Genomic DNA, 19601 nt, shown 5'->3' with positions numbered 1-19601 from the left:
GTAACTGATTTCAAAATGGTTACCAGTATGCGATTGATTCTTGAGAACTGGCTTGAGAGTGGTGTGCCATGTGCCCCAAATGTTAGCATGCTCCTCTGAAAAAGGTTAAAAAATGTTACTTGGTACCACAGGAGAAAGAAAAGACTTAGTGAGTTGATAAATTCTACAGAGCTGACCTTTAGAAGGCTCTCGACTCCAGTCAGCCACCTGCTCCACCGCAGGGAACTGCTGGTCAGCGGCTGGACTCCCTGGATCTCCTCTTCGCTCGCTCAGCACCGGCGAATTGTTGTCGTAAGGAGAAACTTCACCACTGGACACCTTGTTGGAGTCGCTGGACGAACGTCGCTCGCTTAGAGCGAAGGGCTCCTCAGACGGAAGGAGGTCGGGACTCCTGTGGTAAAACCAAAAATTAGGGAACATACAGACGGCTAAAGAAAAACGAGACATGGAGACGGTGAATGAATGCGACTCACTGTGAGGCTTTCCTCCTGAGAAGATAATCAACCACATCTGGATCTGTCTCCAAAAGGCTCATCAAGACTTCATTTTGCAGATCAGGGGGCACCTATAAGACCACAATCAATCACATTGAATTCTTCAATCAATGCTTGAACACTCACTAAGACCTTAAATCCATATTTGTGCGAAAAAAGTAGCAAAAGTACAATAAAAAATGAGAGCTCAGTCTAAAAAGTTTAGTTCTTCTCAAGTTATTGAGGACTCTTAAAGTCAAAACAAGCAAGCAAATGTGAAATTGAGTGCATATGTGCACCAAGCAAAGCTACAAACCATGAAGAGGGTTTGGCACCCTGCGATCATCCTCTGCAGCACGGCGATGACGGCAGTGCTCTCCTCGGCCCGGGCAGAGCTCTGGACGCTGAACTCCTTATCTGAGCTCTTCTGTTTGTGGAGCAGGTTGGGCCCGAAGATGGTGGCGAGATTTAGAGACGTCATTTTGTTCCCTGGAATCTGAAATAGAATCGATTTAGGCAACAAAATTAACATTATACTCGTTATACATTTATATACTAAAGTACTAAGAGTATTTTTGTAGTTTTTCATAACTTCTTAGCACTTTCCCATTTTGATCATTTGGTCTCGCTTTCCATGTTGTTCCTAATGCCTTACATTCTACTCTAATTTTGAGCACTTGGGCACATTTACCACAGTGTTTTCTTTTGTGTTGAGGCATAGTAGCTCATATTTGGTAACAAAATGTACAACCCCAGCTCAAAAATCTGAATCCAGTTGACTTTCTCTTGTCCAGTTCACTCCCTTTCCACACCCAGTCCCTGCAGAGGGATGAGAAGCACCAGCAGCCGAAAAAAGTAATGAAGAGATCTTCACAATCTGGTGTGGAACATCCGGACTTCCTGTGACAGGGTCAGGACGTGGGAGCCTTAAATCCACTTTCAGTGTTTGAGTTTATTGTCATGTAAACACATTAACACACACACACACGAAATACGTTTTTATGTGCAAAAACCACAAACACTCCCTTGAAGAAAATGTACTCCTTAAGGGAAAAAGTAAGAAAAACAAATCTTTGAAACATGTTTAAAAAGGTATTGGTGTGGAAAAGTGATGACAATCACAAAAGAATGTTGCTGAAAAACAATTGGAATAGTATAAAACAGTTTCAATGTGTTTTTATTTTCTCTAATCAGTCTATTTCTGAAATGAAATTCTCATATGTGCCTATATGATTCCCCGTCTTTAGGCTGTTTCTGTTGCAGCCAATGGTAGCTAAATGTCAGTTTAGTTTGCAGATCTGGGTGTAAGTGCAGCCATTCACATAATATCTGATGTGATAGACACTCCAAGACCACTTGGTAATCTTCCATCAGTGTTTGTCCAGAGCATTTTCTCCTCCAGGGCTGCAGATAGAGCCTGGTTAAACAAGCCGCTTCCTGTTACTTGTTTTTGGTTATTTCCACCAAATGAGGTGGAAATAAACCTTACACAAACCGCCCAGAAGATATTTAAGCGCGTTCTCTACTCAACCTGATACTTCTGTTCGGTCCTCACCTCCTGACCATCCTTGGTATGCTGGTCATTGGCGTGGTCCGCTACGGTGGACAGGAACTCAAGCAGGCGGTGAAGAGTGTCGCTGTTGCATGCTGGGAGAAGGTAGATCAGCAACTGCGTGACGCTCTGCTGCTCATCCAGATCCAACACTGTGCAGCACAGATCAGGAGGGAATAAGATAGAGAACAAAATACCCGTCTGGGGAAAATGTTCACTTTCTTATAGGTTTGATTTGTTTTTGCAGTTTTTAAGTATGGTATGGTAACCAGAAAGTAGCAGGTTGGTGAGGCTCACATGTGGTGTTGATGAAGGCTGTGTAGAGCTCCCGGGTTAGAAGCGGGTCGGGCATGTCTCTGAGGAACTCCTTCAGCAGAGCCGCCACGTCGTGAACGCTGTGTTCCTCGTCCAGCTGCACGTCGATACCCCGATCGAACTCTTCCCGCAGCTGAGAGCCAAGGAGAGGAAGAGCGACTTTCAGAAACATCCTCTCCACTAAACAATGGACATTATATTCTTTGAAGCGACACACCCGTACACATTCCCAACCTTTTGACCCTCTAAACGACTGTATCCAGACCACTTCTGCCAGTATGAGTTGTAATCTTGACCATCTAGCCTTTTGGAGGAAATCCAGACGGCTCATTCCAGTTTTGCTTTTCTTTTTTTAGGAGACGATATAAAACACATCACTTCCAACATATTTTGATTTGAGAAATTTGCTCTAATAACCACGAATCATCCAGAACTATCTGAAACAAACTCAAAAATAAGTTACACACTCTCAGGTATTGGGTTTACATAAATAATATGATTTATGCGCAACAAAAAGGTTGTTGATCTTCATAAGAACGTCATCGCTTCTAAACACAACATACCACTTAGGTGGGAGAACTAAATGTTCTCCCACCTAAACGCCATCCCCTCCCTAAGCAGCCGTCCATCCATTACCTCTGAACCATTACAGCAGATAACACCAATGCAGCTGACGGTTTACAAGCTGATTATATATCAGCTCATGCTACAAAAAAAAATGTAAGTAATGCAAATTTATGAAAGATTTGACCTGTTCTGGTTGACTGAGCGAGTTGTAAACCATGCGGGACAAAAACTGATTAATTTGAAGATCAAAGATAATCCTTAAACCTCTTCCCAAATAAGACCTGGCTGTTATTGAGGGAAACAATAGTCAGGCAAATATATATTAAATAACTTATGTTTACAACAGAACTTGTATACCTTCAACTTCAGTTTTTTTTTTTTACACTAAAACCACAAAACAGGGTATTTTTAGGGCTCCAACAGAAAGTAATGTTGGATTGTGAAGTGAAAATAACAAATCTATAGTTTTCAATCCTTTTTTTACATCACACCTTTCAGATTTGTGTGTTAATGGATGTGTGTTTGTGTTAGCATCCATGAAGAGCCAGAAATGCCTCAATCAGATTGGGTGGTGCTACAAAAACATGTTGCCACCATCGCAGAGCTTGTTCATGTTTGACAGCAGGTTGGTGAGTGTGCATCTGTCCAAAGGGTTCTAAAGCAATAGCATAGTGATAAGAACTTTTGTACGAGGAAAACATCAAAGACAGAATGAAATTCATTACGAAGCACAAGGATGAACAGTTAAAGATGAAACCTCCCTTAGATTGATTGGAATCAGTGGAAAATAATTTCTCCAGAGCAGCAAAAGTGGTCGTGCCAACCATGAAGGACTTTGATTGAAACCATGTGAGAGGTTTCGTTTCATCCAACAGAATGGTTTTCTTCCCAGTTCTACCTTAGAGCAATGCCATTAATAAATGCTACTTTTTTAAATAGTCCAGGTATTTTTTTTGTGTGCGTGAATTTTCCCATATTATATAGAGCTGTGTCACAATGTAGAGATAACAAAAAATAAGTCTGAAATTTTGGACCACAAAACTCAAGAATGAACCACCATCAGACAGGATTCGGTCTAGACGATGACCTGCATGCCAGCATGATTTTGTTAAGTCATAAAAAAAGAATTTGCTAAGCCAGTGCCAATATTTCTGAAAAAGGAAAAATTTCTGGATTGAAGTGGATAACTTTGCACCAACTGAAGAAAAATCCTGTCAAATGAGAAACATTTTGGAGAACTCACTTGTCTTACTCTCTTCTTAGAGCTTCCCACTCTGAAGATTCCCACAGTCTGCAAACCTGAAAAGAAACGAAAAAAAACCCCAACAAAAATGAGTTTGAAAACATGAAGTGCGAAATGTTTTCACCAACTGCTCAAGTTGGGCATATGCCTACCGTATTTCTCGATGTGCTGACAGCAGCTGTCGACCACCCGGGGCACCTGCCGGTAGATGGGGTTCAGGCTCAGACGTTTGTCTCTGTGCTTTTCCTTCTTGCTCTGCGTCTCGGCCGGCAGGGAGAGCTGCAGCGCCTCGAGGAGGCGGGACTGGTTGTCGTCCAGGTCTGTGATGGAATCCACAGACATGCCTCCCTGGTGGGTAATCATGCATTTGATTCAATCTAACTCCAGTGAATTAAACAAACAAAAACAAGCAGGTCCATGTTTGGGATTCGAGGAGAGGAAGGAGGACTTTTAAAGCGCTTTCTTACCCTCCGGCGGACTCGTGGTGCAGACTCGGGGGTGTTGGGTGACGTTGACTCATTGGCCGTCTCTGACGTGGAACTGAGTGAGGAGTTACTGCTGGATAACTCTTTGTTGGAGGGTCGCTTGGTGGCGAACTAAACAAAACATCCATCCAGGGTCTTAATTTGTGTTTTTCTCCACAATTGAAACCCACAATTGCTTGTTTTTGTCTTATTTTGTCCCAGTTAAATGCTTCAGATTCGACAGATGTAATTTGAAAATTATATCTAATTATATCTATTATATCTATATAAAATTATGACAAAATGCAATTTTTAAAACATTTTCATTTTCATGCCAAATATTGCAGGATCACAAGCCTGTTACACATTTTCTAAAGAAACATCTTGAAGTTCATCAGAACCTGTGGAAAATGTTCAGTGGATTTTGTGTTTTTGCAGCGTTTGAATTCTACAGAAAATCCTCAAAAGTCCAGATTGCATCTTTAAACTCGAGCTAATTTTGCTTTGGTTATGTGGTCCAACAAATAATGAAGATACACCAACAAGTCAAGCTCCCAATAGCTAAAAACAATCTAAATAAAAGTTTTGGAGTGACTTAATCAAAGTCCAGTTAGTCCTTCTTCAAATGACTCGTATATATTGAAATTAAAACAATTCTTAAACAAGTGGACCAAAAGTTTTCCATAGAGATGTAAATTATGTTTTGTCGAATTTTTTTGTTTTTTTGAAAGGCCAGCTTTAGTTCCTTCATAAATGACATAATCGTTTGAAAAATCCATTTTGTATTTTTCAAGTTATATTTGTCTGGTATTAAAAGCAAAATTTAAAACATCTGTGAGGGAGCAATCACTTTTCTTTCTTTTTTTTCACAGCATTTGTGTAAAAAATGCTGTGAATTTCCAAACAGTAAAAGTAGATGATTAAAGACCTGCAAAATGGATGACACAAGGTCGGAGGAGTCTTTGTGCTCCTCCCTTTGCGGAGGGTCCAGGCGGTAAGCATCCTGGCGCTGCCTGTGCGCTCTGTCATTAGCAATAACCTGGGACAGGGGTATGCTGAAGGCCTGGGGTACACACTCTGTGGAGAGGGGGAAGAAGCAGGTTCTTTTAAATCGAGACAATAAAACGTATGAGGCATGAAACTACCAAAAATAGTCCTGAAGATGGTAAGCAGAGGCTCTGCGTCCTATCTGTTTCGGCTTGGCCTTTTACGCAGACGCAATAAAAAGCATCAAAAAGCATGTTTACCGTGTCAGTAAAAATCTTGCGCGGTGATTAAAGCGCAACATCTGTTTTCCAAAATAATACATCAGAGGAAACGTGACGATGCCGCCTTATTTTAGCTTTCTTGACCAAAATAACATGGATGGCTTCCTGCCAAGCCATCCCGTACTCCGCCTGCCCATCATCTACAGTTGAAGAGGATCGTTCTCATTGTATGCTTCAAACCTTTTTGAATATGTTCATAAAGACTAAATTCTGTCTGGAGAGTCCTGTAATGCAAAATCTAAAAGCGCAGGTCTGCGAGCGACTAAGAGAGAGAAGAAAAAAAAGCCATTCCACAGCCACAAACGCAGGCCTGCGGTTTTTAGACAACATGATGGCTTCCACTGTGACACAATGTGTTTGCTCTGGAGTCTCACTGTGTTAAAAGGCTTTACATAATTGCACATAAACACAGAAATGCATTTAGAGTCGATGTGACTCCCGATTATTGGATTTCACAGATGAGTCCACAGCCAAACCACATTTCTCATGCTGTCAGTTGTATCAAAATAGCCCTGGGGAAAAGTTGGGTATGGTTTGAATCGTGTATGCTAACATGTGAAGGTAGGTGGGGATTAACTTGCAGTTCAACAAAAGTGCTAAAAAACATATGAAGGAAGGATTATTTTGTTTACCAAGATGAGTCTGGATCAGACTTTTGTAACGCTCTGCGTAGGATAAATGGGCCATATTTGTTCATGTTGATCTCCCAAGTCTTTTCAAAAATACTTCTGCCAACCAGATTTCTGCAACCAAATTAATATCTTCCATTTGTCCATTTGGCTGTCTTGCGTAAAAGCCTCTAAGTGAAAACCAAGGTTGATATCAAGGACCATGAAGAGAAGAAGTAGTTTAACACATAGATGCATCTGAGCCATGTATGCAATGGTAGAAAGAGATGACTACACCAGATTTATGACTCCTTCAAACTGACATACATCTTGGAGGCACAAATGAATCACCTGACTTTGTTATTCTCCTCAACATGAGCTCACATGTAACCCAACTAAGTATTTGCACAGCTGGAGTGGAGAAGCCTCAGCGTCATTTAGGTCTAAACCTGGACTGAAGGAAATAATGTTGTTTCTCCAATTACAGTACAAATATAAAATCTGTACACCCCTGTTCCACTGGTTGGCTTTTGTGATGGGCTAAAAATTAAACACTTTTAGATGTTTTTCAATCTTTAATAAGATTTAAAATTTGCACAACTCAACTAAAAAAATAAACTAAAGTGGTCACATAAGTTTGGACAATCTTAAAACTTTCTAGAAACCCCGTTTTATATTCCTGAACTACCTCTATTTGCATTAGGAGACTATTGGTGTGGTGCATTTTAGCCCTCTTCAGATCAACCCACAGATTGTAAAACCAGATTTAGTTTTATGTTCTGGCAGGGCCTTTCCGCCTCCTGGTAAAGTTGTCTTTTTTTGCTGTTACTGGTTGTTACCAAAAACTGAAGCTCCTCTTTAGAATGTGAAGTGTTATCTTTGTACCAAACATACCTCAATTTATGGCTAAAACATTTTACTTTGGTTTTGCCACAACCTAACACATTTTACCAAATGATTTTGGGAGTCTAACTCCCTTTCAGACCCTTTTTTTCTCAGAGAATTGAACTCCTGTCGATTTTTAATGTATTTAAAACACTTTACTTACCTTTATCTTTGCCCTTTTCTTTGGCTAGAGAGTCCAGCTTCCTTCTTAATGACTTTTTCCTCTTCTGTCCATCTGTCCCAGGCGGGGAAAAAAAAAACAAACAAGTAAATAAATCATGTGAAACAAATAGTTCCCATATCTTCGCTTTCTTATCTGACTTTTATGTTTAATAAAATTATGCCAGGAATGCAGACATAAATTAACCACAGAGGAAAAACCATTTCAATGAACAGTCAGGTTAGAAATAGTAGCTGCCACCACAAAAAAAAAAAAAAAAAAATTAGTGAGACACAATTAGTGAGATTGCTTATGCAAACACTCCGCTGTGTCTTTTATTAACTTTGGTTATTCATTGCCATACATGGTCATCTTGGACTGTCTTCCTCTTTTGATCTGCCTTGATCTCTTATCGACTCATAAAAATGGCAAAAAATAAACAAACGGCAACAAAAAAGTAGCTCAGCCCAAAAAAAGAAAAAAAAAATAAGAGTAACACACGAGAAGTTCAGCAGCAAACGGCTCAGTTACGGCTCGCAATCACATGAGGATATTTGTGTTTGGATGGAAGGAAGCCACTCTGTCAGCTCCCAGCATGATAAATGACTCTTGGATCTGCTGATTAACAGTCAGGAAACTCTGGAAATCGAGACACAAGCAGGTTTCAAGTCTTTCAGGGCATCTTGGAGCATGATGTCATTTGTTGGAAAGCTTTTAACTCCATTGTTTGTATTGGTGCTGTCCAAAACCGACTGCTTAATGCATGAAATCCCTTTTGGTTAAATTAGGATTTCTGGCTTGAAGACTTCTGTTTGAACCTCACGAGTTCTGAATAAGAATGAATCTCATTTAAAGTGCTTTGGAAAAAGATTTATTCCCTTTGAGCTTCTTCATATTTTGTCAGAATACACTGACAAAAGTTAGTCCATTTGTCATAAAAGCAGTCAAATAAATGGCCCACAGTAACTCTGGAGGAGCTGTAGAGATTCACAGCATAGATGTAAAAATCTGAAAACGTTTACTTTCACCATTTATCTATTTCTCACTAATCTGGATATGTTGGAGCTCTGAATGCTACCCAAGATCCCGAAATCTTGTTTATTTGTGATCTATAGAACAGCAAAGAAATTCTGGGTCTCCGTGACACGACACCAGGGAGGACGGGGTGCAAACTGTGAGGAGAAACTGCAGCAGATGTTGTGATGGAGGCCGAGGGAGAATGAGAGAAGGGAGATAGGAAATGGTTTGGATTTTTGACAGATGGCTCCCAAAGCCGTACGGAAATCCCCCAAACCTCCACACTCTCTTTCTGCTCCAGACCTGTGTTGCAGCGCCTTCTGATGAACCTCCGCTGACTTTCTGTCTCATCGCATCGTCTTCTCGTCCGTTCTTGTCTCTCTTAATTTTGTCTTTCTTTAATCTGCTTTTTCGTCTTGAAGAAACGCCAGACATTCAGCCCTGCGGCGCTCGCACAAATATTATCTAAAAAAATCTGGGACTGGAAAACAAGCATTAGCTGAAATAGCCCTCACAGATGTGCACACTTGTCCATTTGAGATATTTCCCTCGCCTGCACATGGCAGCAGTCAGGAGCTCTGAAATTCATAAGCAACACAGACAAGTATGTATTAAATCATGGTGGGGAGAGGTTTAACCTTCAGCTGGAATGCAGAGCCCTGGATAATCCATTAGCTGCTCAACACTGCTGCTATGAAACTAACTCCAGCGCTATACAGTGCAGTGGAACAAATGCAGCCCTCAGTGTGCATGACGTGGACTGTTGCAAAAACAAGACGTAATCTCTGAAGGAAAGTACGGAAAAATGCGACACTGAGGAAATCCAGAGATCTGGAAACATGGAAAAAATATCCATTGATAAAAAATAAGTTAAAGGAGAATATAAATCGTTTGCACCACTTGAAACCAGATCAAAGGCTCATGAAAAAGTTGTGAGAAAGTAAAAAGCCAAGTCAGCATATCAAAACCACTGGGTAGGATTGCAACTTTTCATCTGGTATTACCATGACTATAATCTCATGAGATTCCGACTTTATTACTATTCCGACTTTATTCTAAGTTTATTTTCATAGTATTAGAACTTTTTATTGTATTATTACAACTTTTTTCCTACTACTATGTTTTCTCTATTATTACGACATATGATTTTATAATTTTGACTTTGATCCTGTAACATTACTTTTTCTCATGATTACAACTTTTTCCTCATTAAGACTTCTCATAATATTATGACTTTTGTTGTTTGACTATATTCTTGCACAACTCTTCATATTACAGACAAGTATGTCTGTTACATGTCTGTCTTCATATTACAACTTTATCCTTGTGGGGGTTTTTTCAACTTTCACAAATTGATTTTATTCTCATACATTTTTTTATCGCAAAGTAAATATTTTTCTGTCTTTTCTTAGCCTAGTCCTAATACTGTTGTAATACAAACAACAATTATGTGGTTAAACAGCGAAAGAGTGGGAAGCTGTCTTCGTCAAAACGTCTGTCGGCATCAAAACGAGTTTGGAAAAAAATGTAAAATCTGGGAATCGCTTATTCCGTATTCCACGAGTAGCAGAGGGTTACTTGGGAAACGATTTCCATCTTGGAACTGTTGCCCCCCAAGACCTAATCTTCGCTACAGATGGATGGCACACTCTTTTGCTTAAAATTGAGTGGAAATTATTACATTTTTCCCTTGTACAGTTTTTGACTCATAATGGGACATTTAGGATGGGCGAGTCCAGTAGAAAACCATCGACTCCTTCTGTATTCTCATGTGCTAGATTTGCAACAATTGTTTAATGTTGTTATTTTGTAATAAATGCCAAATTATCAAGACTCAAATTTTATAAATCATATCAGAAAAAAAATGCATGCTTTGCTCCTACCCTTTGGGATGGTTATTTGACATCCCAGGTCATAGTCCTGGAGTAAGCGGCTGTAGGCTACTTCCTGCAGCCTGGCTCTTTCCAGCTCTGACAGGCTCTGGACGGCGACTGGAGTCAGACGTACACTCCGCCCCGACAGACTGCTCCAGGTGAAATCTCCCTGAGATGGAAACAACCGGGGGAATGTTTAGACAACATTAACAAAAGACTGAGACACAAAAGAAGGGACTAATGCACCTTCTGACAAAGAAGGACTTAAAGACCCACTCTCCTGGGTAGTTGAGTTTTTCTTTCCAACTCTGCCAGTATGCAATTTACTCACGAACAAAAGAAAACTAAGCACTCAAAAGTCCAGGTGCTAAATAAAACAGAATTGTGCATTCTTTGTCGTCATTGTTCACCCCTATAAATCTTTCAACACAGATGTTAACTAAAGATATGTGGTCCTTTTTTTGCTGTTGTTTTCCATAATTGCACAAAATTATGATCTGTTTCTGGTAAAGAGGGAAAACAGAATCACGATTAAGCATTGATGAGGGGAAAAAATGAGTTTAAACACAAAAACACACAAAACTATCCTGATGTTTGGACTTCACAAAGTTAGTTCTAGTTTTTGGAACTTATCTGAATAATTCCAGTGTTAAAACACAATGGAAACAGTGGACAAATGGAAAGAAATTACATCAATCCTCAAAATAAGCATTCATTCCTTACTTGTATTTACAAAAAAATACATACAAGGGGGAAATAAAAATATGTTTCATTAAAATAAATACTTGATTCATGATTGTATGGTCTGACATCAGTCATGACTACTTCAATCAGGGGAATAAAAAGAGAGGAGAGTAATAATGAGTTGCTTGAAACCTAAAGATGGACAGTGGAGATTCTCAATCTCCGGTCATGCATTCTTGTGTCTAAGTAAAAGGGAAAGAGAAGACTTTGTAAAAGTCCATTTAATGCCTCTTTCAGACAGATGGCTTAACAATGTCCTCTAAATGTGTCTGTGTTTACATAATTTTGTAATTTTGCAAGCAGACAGCACACAGTTCACATAGAGGATATACTTTTTTTTTCTCCAAAAGCAGTAACTGTAGATCTCCAAGCAGCAATCCTGAAAATCTGACCCGCAAATAAAAGAACGGTCACGAGTCAACAAACCACGTTGCCGCCTTGCTGCATTTCATCCAGCACAGCTGTTCTGTGTTGTTGTGAGCGCATGCCTGTGTAGGCCATTCCTTATCGCTGGCTGAGGAAAGCCTTTTGCCTCCTGAGTGACCTCACTCACGGCTCAACGGTGCACAAAGATGCACATGCCTTTGCATGACCACGAGTCTCCAGCAAAAGAAAAGACAACAGGTCGGAGAAAACTGTGATAAGCGGGCCGCCGACCGTCGAGTCGGTTCCGCCCAGCAGGATGTTTGACGGGGATGGATGAGCTTGAGTGAAACTATGGGAATGCTGGCGGTGAGTGATGTGGGAGATTAAACGCAAGCGTGACTGCTGGGCCTTGGAAGCCTGATTGACCTGTAGTGGCGTCCAAACCGAGATATTGGTTTAGCCAACAGCTAACTTTGTTTGCTACGTCATTCATGCTGCACAGCTGATGAACAATAGTACATAGATTGTCCTCTACATGCCTAGACTCTTACTCATGTGAGTTTTTTTGTACAATTCACAACGGGCTGCAGCTACAGATTGATGGATCAGGGCATTTATCACATCTGTGATCGAAAACAAGTGTTGAAGTTGTTGTTCTTGAGTTACAGGTTCATCATTCTTCCAGTGCTCATCTAAAGTTAATGAGATTTTGTTTATGAGAGCTCTGCAACTTCTGTTCCCAATGGGTGTCAGTCAGGGCAGGGGAGTTTAAATACCACGGTCTTGTTCAGAACTGCTCACAAGGTCTGACCAAGAGATTTTGCGATAGATCGGACCCTTCTGATTGGTAGAAAGGATGATGTCTCTGTCTTTCGTAACAAAGGAATGAAGCTAACCCATTTGTCTTCTGATGCTCACCTAATGGTAATGACTTACTGGGACTTTTAAAGAAGACCTTGGCTGGCTTATTATCATTGATGGCATGATCAATTTTAAATTTTAGCAAAAAATCTTTAAAAAAACATTCTACTGGTCTGCGCAACAGTGAGGCCAAAGAACAGAACTATGCAAAAAAACATTGGGTCAGGATCAGAAAACAAACACCAAGATGTTGCTCTCGATTTTACTCATTACAAATACTGTAATGTTACTTGAATTGACTGGTACACAATCTTGGCATTCAATGTTTACAATCACTGTTAGAATCTTGCCTATACTGAATTATAATCTTGAATACTATTTCTCTTTTAAAGTGGCATTTTGCATTACGAAGAAGAACCACCTTGGATTTGTTTGAACTTTCAAACCATCAACTTTCGATGTTAACGGTTATTCTTAATGATGGCTCTTCACAGCAGATAAAAATGCTGCTCAAAATGTTGCAACACATATAGTCCGCATGGTTACATAATAGACAGAAAATAAAAACACTAAGCTGATTAAGAGCTTGGTTTCTTTACTCTTCTTGTAATGACAGCCAGTTACTATTATGTACATGTTAAACAGAACCCATGGTAATTAGTTTCTGGCTATATCAATAGAACAAATGAGCAGTACAAAACACACACGCATGATAACATCACAGCCAATTTCCTAATACTACACTGAGACCCATTAAGGTTAATGAGATCATATATTACTGGGCCACAAATTCCATTTAAAGACAAATGTCAGGCCACTGTGCAATAATACCTCTGATGGCATTCATTCTGAGAGATCTGTGTATGATATGAAAGCAAACTGTTTGGATAGTTTGTGTGAGGACAAATCTGACAAGCTATTATTACAAGCTTCTGATTGTATTTGATAGACATTTCAAAATATTTGTGGCGTCGTACCGCTATCTCTTTGTGTAACCCGCATGCACCTCCCACAAAGAACAAACATGCCACCAATCTGTGTTTTTTGTGACCCGAGTTGGCTGTTGTTGCAGCTTGACAAATACAAGCAATCATAACTTCTAATCTGCTTCTAATAAAACAAGCACCAAACTATGATAGCCAGTATTGTTTTCAATTGAACAAAATGGCCTTTGAAGCTTTGTTATCCTCTCAACCAGCAAACGCCGGCTAGTTAATAAGCTAACATGAAATTGTCAAGGTTTGTCTTGTTGCACAACATCAACTTTTCAGTCTACCTGCTTCCTTTATTTTCTACAATAGAGCTTAAGCTTGTACTTAATGAATCTTAATAAGTGATAAAGGTTTGGTATTTATTGACTAAGTTTATCATTCAGTCAGAATCTCATCTCGGCCTTGGACTAGTCTCAAAATGCAATGTTTAGTTTTTACTTCCTTTAAACATGCCAGAGATCCATTTAAAAAAAAAGCCTATTGAGTTGATTATTGTCTATCAATTTTATTACTTGGCCAGACTAATTATAGAAAGCTTTTGAAAAATGGAAATCTCTGCTCAGAATCCTGTATACAATTCTGAAAATACCAAGCCGTCGTTGCTGCAGCTATTTTGTGCTCCCATGTCACAAACGCTTTGCTGGAAAGATTAATAACTCAAACTGTATGCATACCATGCAGTTAGATGACTAATGCCATCTGGAGATTCAGTACAGTGCTGCGCAGCATGTGGTTTTTGTTCTATTTTAGACAAAGGGACAAATGGCGCAAATAAAAAAATATGTCAGTTTCCATAGCAGCATATACATACAGAAAGGGAAGTGAAAAAAATATTACTATGGCAACCCATTTGGAGGTCACACAAAGGCAGTGGGACGCATGTTGCTATGACGCACTGCTCAAATTATTGAACAACACGAGAGAGAGATTTAAAACATTAATGGCAGCCATGTAAATGTTTTAAATTTGATGTAAATCATTTCTGGCATGAAAAGTGTGCCGGAGGTACATTCACATTTGAATAAAAATAAGTATGACGGCAAATAATTTTGTTTAGGCAATTTTAGAGATCTGTTAAAATGGAAAAATAACTCACGAGGAAAAAGTTTCAATCTCCTGTGGTATTATATCTTATCTTTTTTCAATCATGTTATTTATTTTCATAAGCCAACAGATGTGCAAGGCTTTAATGACAGCTAGCATCATATTTTGCTTTTTTTTGTATATTTTTATTTAGTCTGTTGATAAAATGTTTCTTTTAAGTCATAATAGTTGTCTAGTTTCCTGTAGTCTTAATACAATCTCGCTTATAATGTAGATTTTATATGTATGGCAATAACCAGATAAGCTAGCAATAAACACAAAGTAAGGGTGGGCGATTTGGACTTCAAAATTTATCAGGATATTTCGTGGTACTGTTGTGATGACAGTAAAAGTTATGATAAACTTATTATTACCTCTTTAAACTTTTAAGAAGTGTGTTTTTTGAAGGTCAAGGAAGGTTATGGAGAAACTTTCTAACAGGGGACACTAAAGCACAAAAGGAGCTTTCCAAAATTTCACATTGTACTCGTGGTTTGTTTTCTTCTGCTTTACGTTTTGCAGCTGGTTTTAAATGACCCTTGAGCAGAGATTTGGAATCATAACACTGAGCTGGAGGAATGTACAAGAATGTTCCAATGCTGCTTCTTATTTCTTTCTTTCTGTATTGTTTGTTTTTTACAAGTTGGCTTCACACATGCATGAGTAACTCAATAATACATGGATTTTACTGACCTGGAACCTCCCCAGCACTCACATCTGCTTGTAATTACTGACCAACTCACCCTGCCAGCTAGTGATGATAGTGTGTGCTGCAGTGTTTGTACACTTATCTGTCCCAGATTCACAATTAATGGCCTTTTCCACCTGTTTTTAAATGGCTGAAAGGAAAACAAGCACATTTATTTTGGATCCATGTTATGCATGTTAAAAAAAACTCCTTGCAGAAGAAATGTATCTGTTTTTTTTATTAACTCAAGAATGTTGAGGTTATTTAACCCAGGAATGTGACATACCATTGCTTTGGATGACAAAAACAGTCTGACTTTCTAAATTAGAGTTATCATGGCTTCCATGGTGCTTAACAACACCATGATTAGCATTGAGTGCTGATGATTAGACCTGGCCAACGTCAGGATATTTTGAACTACAGGGCTCCAGAGCCCAGCTAAGCTGATGTGACTGTTAAAAATATAAAAAACATTTTATGTTTTTTGGCATTATAACTGCCTTAGAATAAAGATTTTATGAGGATAAAAACTTAAATGTGCAAACTGTTAGAACCTTTAGTAAATTATTGCATAGTTGTTACAGATCTTATGAAACGCAGTTTGTGATTCATTAGTTTTTCTCTATTTACGTAAACTAAAAACAGGAAGTCCTAGTTTTCCCCAAAATATTACAAAATTCCTTTATAATCTGGTTATTAACTGTGTTGTTTATTATCCCATCTCAAAGCTGCAGTGTCAATAAAAAGACATTTAAGCTTCATTAGTCATAGCACTGGCCAAGACCCAAGGCATTTACTAAAGAAAAATGTTGAGTGGATTACTTTTGGATTAAAAGTATTAGAGTGGATTAAGTGTTACTAATTCATGAAATGTATATTTCCTGAAGATTTATCATTGTGAAATACTCTAACCAGCATAGAAAATGATATTAGCATTGAAAATGTGTAGCTTTAAGTTGTGCTAAAATGACCGTTGTGGAGAACACTGGAAAAAAAGCACTTTCTAAATCCAAAGGAGTAGAAAATGCAGGAATTTTACATTTTAAAATCAGTTCTCTTCGGTTAGTAGGGCATCATTCTCACAATATTGGGACAAAGAAAAAAATGCTATGTAGATCCTATTGCTTAACTTTCTAATCATTTTTGAAAATAACTGAACAGAATCAATTTGTCATGACACATATTGATAGTGTTACTGTTTATATGGGCATAATGTGCTTTGTTTAATAGAATTTACACACTATGAACATCTTGATTTAGCTTCAATTTAACAAGATCAGAGAGTAATTCCTTTCAAAACATACATAGTGCACTTAAAATGTCTGTTTTAATGGTTGTTTAACAGACCCAGCAACCACCTTTTTATTTGATTCACTCTAAACGTCTTCTAGATGACGTAGGCCGAGGCATTAGAGTGGATTTACATGATGTCAACACTAGCTGTGAAGCAGTTAAAACGAAGGTTTCAACTTTCACCGCACATTGTTGCAATAGCTCCCTTTGCATTTAATGAGTCCTTGCTGGCTTGGTGACAAGAGTGAGCAACTTGGAGTGTGTGCTCCAGATACCCCCCACCATCACCACCCGAATCACTGGCAAGAACATCTAAAGCCTCAGGCAGGCTTCAAACATCTCTTCAGACAGAATAATACGAAGGGCCTGTGGCAATAATGAGGGCCGAGCTTCAAGAATTAAAGCCTTGCATAAATGTTACATAAGCAGCAAAGGCGAAGGAAATTGAAGCATCGCGACCCGGTCCCGAACGTGGAAGGAGAAGTTGAGGAAGTGAATGGGCTTTGTGTGTTTTGTGGTGCTGTTATCTGCACATGACAGGCCAACCACTGATAACATACGAAGATATGTTGAAGCATTCTCTTAATCTGCTGTCACTGACAGATTGGACTATGTTAGAGACATTAGACCCCATCTTGGGACACAGACCTCAATGACTCATGGGGTTAAAAGCAATTAAACAAACCAGGTATTCCCAGTAAAAAAGAAAAAAAAATAATTTGAATTGTAGTTTCAGTTTGCTGCTGTGGTATTAGTACTTGCCCAGAAGGCAAGTCCAAAAAATGTTCACAACAAGCTGGGAAACCTGTTCCAGCTAACAGGGCTAGAGTAGGGTTGCTGCCAGAGTAGTAGCAGAGTGTGACATAGGGCCCACCTCATGGACCACCACCACTGTTGAACCCTGCACCCAAGATTGTAATAAGCTGCTACTGCAATCTCATCATAGAAGTTTTGTGCATGCTCAAACAAGTCAAGAAAATCTTACATCACTCATATTGGTTCACAAACGTTATTCCTGTCGCACCTTAGAAAAACTCAAGAGCCTGAAAAAGCCAACCAAAAACCCAGTATATAAACAGGAGGTGTGACTGTTTTCAGTGATTTAAACTTGTATGTTGCAATTATTTTTGCCTGAAGCTTGTGCTATTTTTTTTATTATTTTGTTTTGTTTTTTCGATGCATTACAATTGGAGCCATCAGTGACTTGTCCTTGAGCTGTGAGTGTGTAAAAGGGTGTTTGAGAGCCTGATGTCTGCTCTGGGATTCTGTGGTATGAAATTGAGGTCAAAACTCTGTGGAAGCCTAACCAATGCCAAACACTTCTAAACCAATTACCACTCCTGGCTTCTAGCCAACACAAGCAGTCAACAGTCATCTACAATGGATAAATGGAGAAGCAATCATTAAAGCCCTTTTTTTTGCATTTTGAAATCATATTTGTATGAAAATGTTCCTTTATATTTTACACATCAGCACTGAGGATATTACAGTTGCAACAGTAAGAGACCAAACACCACTCATGTGAGTTTAAAGCAGTTTGTGTTCCCAGAGTATTTGCAAGACAATATCTCCCAAATGTGCCTCCATAGACTGAAGAATCTAATGCAAACTGAATAAAGAGCATGCCTCAACATTTGAGTCGAATTAATCCGTCAATCAGTCAAAAAAGTTATGTAAGTAGACCCATGGGTATAAGGTTCCCATCAACTTTTTGGCGCCCAAATGTTATGCCATGCTAGCACCGTGAGAACTGGATCTTCCGCACACACACACATTTATATGCATGGGCAAAACAGAAAACACTCCCAGCAAAGTAGTATGACCCATCAATGCAGGAATGTTTTTAAAAATTGGATTCAAAGATTAGCCCAAAAGGCTGCAATGTGTCAGCCCCCCGATGTTAACTTGGAATCTAAATCATCCTATCTTATCTTTTGACCTGACTGTGAATGGAAATATCCAGGCAATTGAAATACTTTCAGCTCCAGTCATGCTTCCTCGGGTTTCATCTTCAGGCTCAGCAATGCGCACAATCTAAACACCTTCAAGGCTGAGAAGTTTCTGACTTTCAGCTGTCGACATATTTATGTGGCAAGCATAAAAAACTGTACATTTACAAAATTCACTGCTTGATCTCAAGCCCTCCTGAGCGATGACGGCAACAGAAAATGTGCCAACAACACACCTGGTGTCGTGTTTTTCAGCTGCCATTAAAAGCACAGGACAAACTGTCCAATTTGTAGAAATTAGCCTCTTAAGCTCAAACGTTACATTGATGTCGTTTTTTTGTAACAGGTCCCATCTTCTAAGCACTGCTTTAGCCAAAAGCTTGACATTTCACGACAAACTCAACTGTCCACAGTCTGCAGGTAGGCGTGTTTTAGGATCTGCTGGTATTTCTTGAGGAAATGGGGCTACAACTGTCATTCATGATAAGGCTAACATCTCTGAACTGCTTCAAACGAACTCTTGTACATGGTAAATCCAGCAAGACGAACTGTATGACCTCACCCTTTCAGCAGCTGTGTTTAAACAAACTTCCATTTCCACATAGCTTGGACGCATTCAGACGAGTGATAGTTTTTCATGGATATGAGATTATGTGTTGATCCTCTTAGGGAATTATTTACTTTTCGCACCAAGAACAGAAGCTTAAAAAGTTGCAACACAATTTCGTGGTCTTGCCTTTGATTTTTTCCCCCACCATATCCTTTAAATGCAATAAGATCAGAGGGAAGATTTCATAAGACTCTTTATGTCCCACGTGGGTTCTGGGTTAATCCTTTGAGGTAGCTGAAGAGCACAGATTATAAAACGTTAGGTCTGTTCCTCACAATCGTGATGATGCTGGTGATGAAAATGACAGAGTAAAAAATAGAGGTGGTCACTTTAAGACACACGGGCTAGTATTTGGTTGCTGTGCTTATAGTTCCACATAGAGAAGAAAAAAAACTATTTTCTTCTGCTTTTGCTTTGTCACAAATGTTTGAGATCACTCAACTAATCAAATATAAGACAAAGATAACCACACCAAATAAACCAAATAAAAAAATGCAGTTTTCTAATCATTATTTCATTTCATATGAAAAAACTATCCAAATCTGTTTCCTAAACCTAAGAACTGCTTGTTCACCATAAAACATTTGAC

At 39.0% G+C, this 19601-nt stretch overlaps 1 protein-coding gene across 2 annotated transcripts in view; it reads right to left on the bottom strand.

Moving 5' to 3' along the window:
* The window catches only part of arhgap6 (Rho GTPase activating protein 6), a 60061-nt gene that overhangs the window by 3147 nt on the left and 37313 nt on the right, over window positions 1-19601 (bottom strand). For both annotated transcript variants that reach the window (XM_023329624.1, XM_023329625.1), the window contains exons 2-13: window positions 10436-10595; window positions 7539-7610; window positions 5543-5691; window positions 4618-4746; window positions 4303-4498; window positions 4151-4206; window positions 2323-2473; window positions 2029-2177; window positions 790-969; window positions 474-565; window positions 177-391; window positions 24-95 (exon numbers count right to left, since the gene is read on the bottom strand). In XM_023329624.1, the coding sequence (XP_023185392.1) occupies window positions 24-95; window positions 177-391; window positions 474-565; window positions 790-969; window positions 2029-2177; window positions 2323-2473; window positions 4151-4206; window positions 4303-4498; window positions 4618-4746; window positions 5543-5691; window positions 7539-7610; window positions 10436-10595 (1621 nt within the window). The remainder of the gene's footprint in view (window positions 1-23; window positions 96-176; window positions 392-473; window positions 566-789; window positions 970-2028; window positions 2178-2322; window positions 2474-4150; window positions 4207-4302; window positions 4499-4617; window positions 4747-5542; window positions 5692-7538; window positions 7611-10435; window positions 10596-19601) is intronic.

The sequence above is a fragment of the Xiphophorus maculatus genome, chromosome 24 (assembly GCF_002775205.1).
Source record: "Xiphophorus maculatus strain JP 163 A chromosome 24, X_maculatus-5.0-male, whole genome shotgun sequence".
Lineage (NCBI taxonomy): Eukaryota > Metazoa > Chordata > Actinopteri > Cyprinodontiformes > Poeciliidae > Xiphophorus > Xiphophorus maculatus.
The sequence above is the reverse complement of the archived record's forward strand: the minus strand, read 5'-3'. Positions and strand labels throughout refer to the sequence as shown.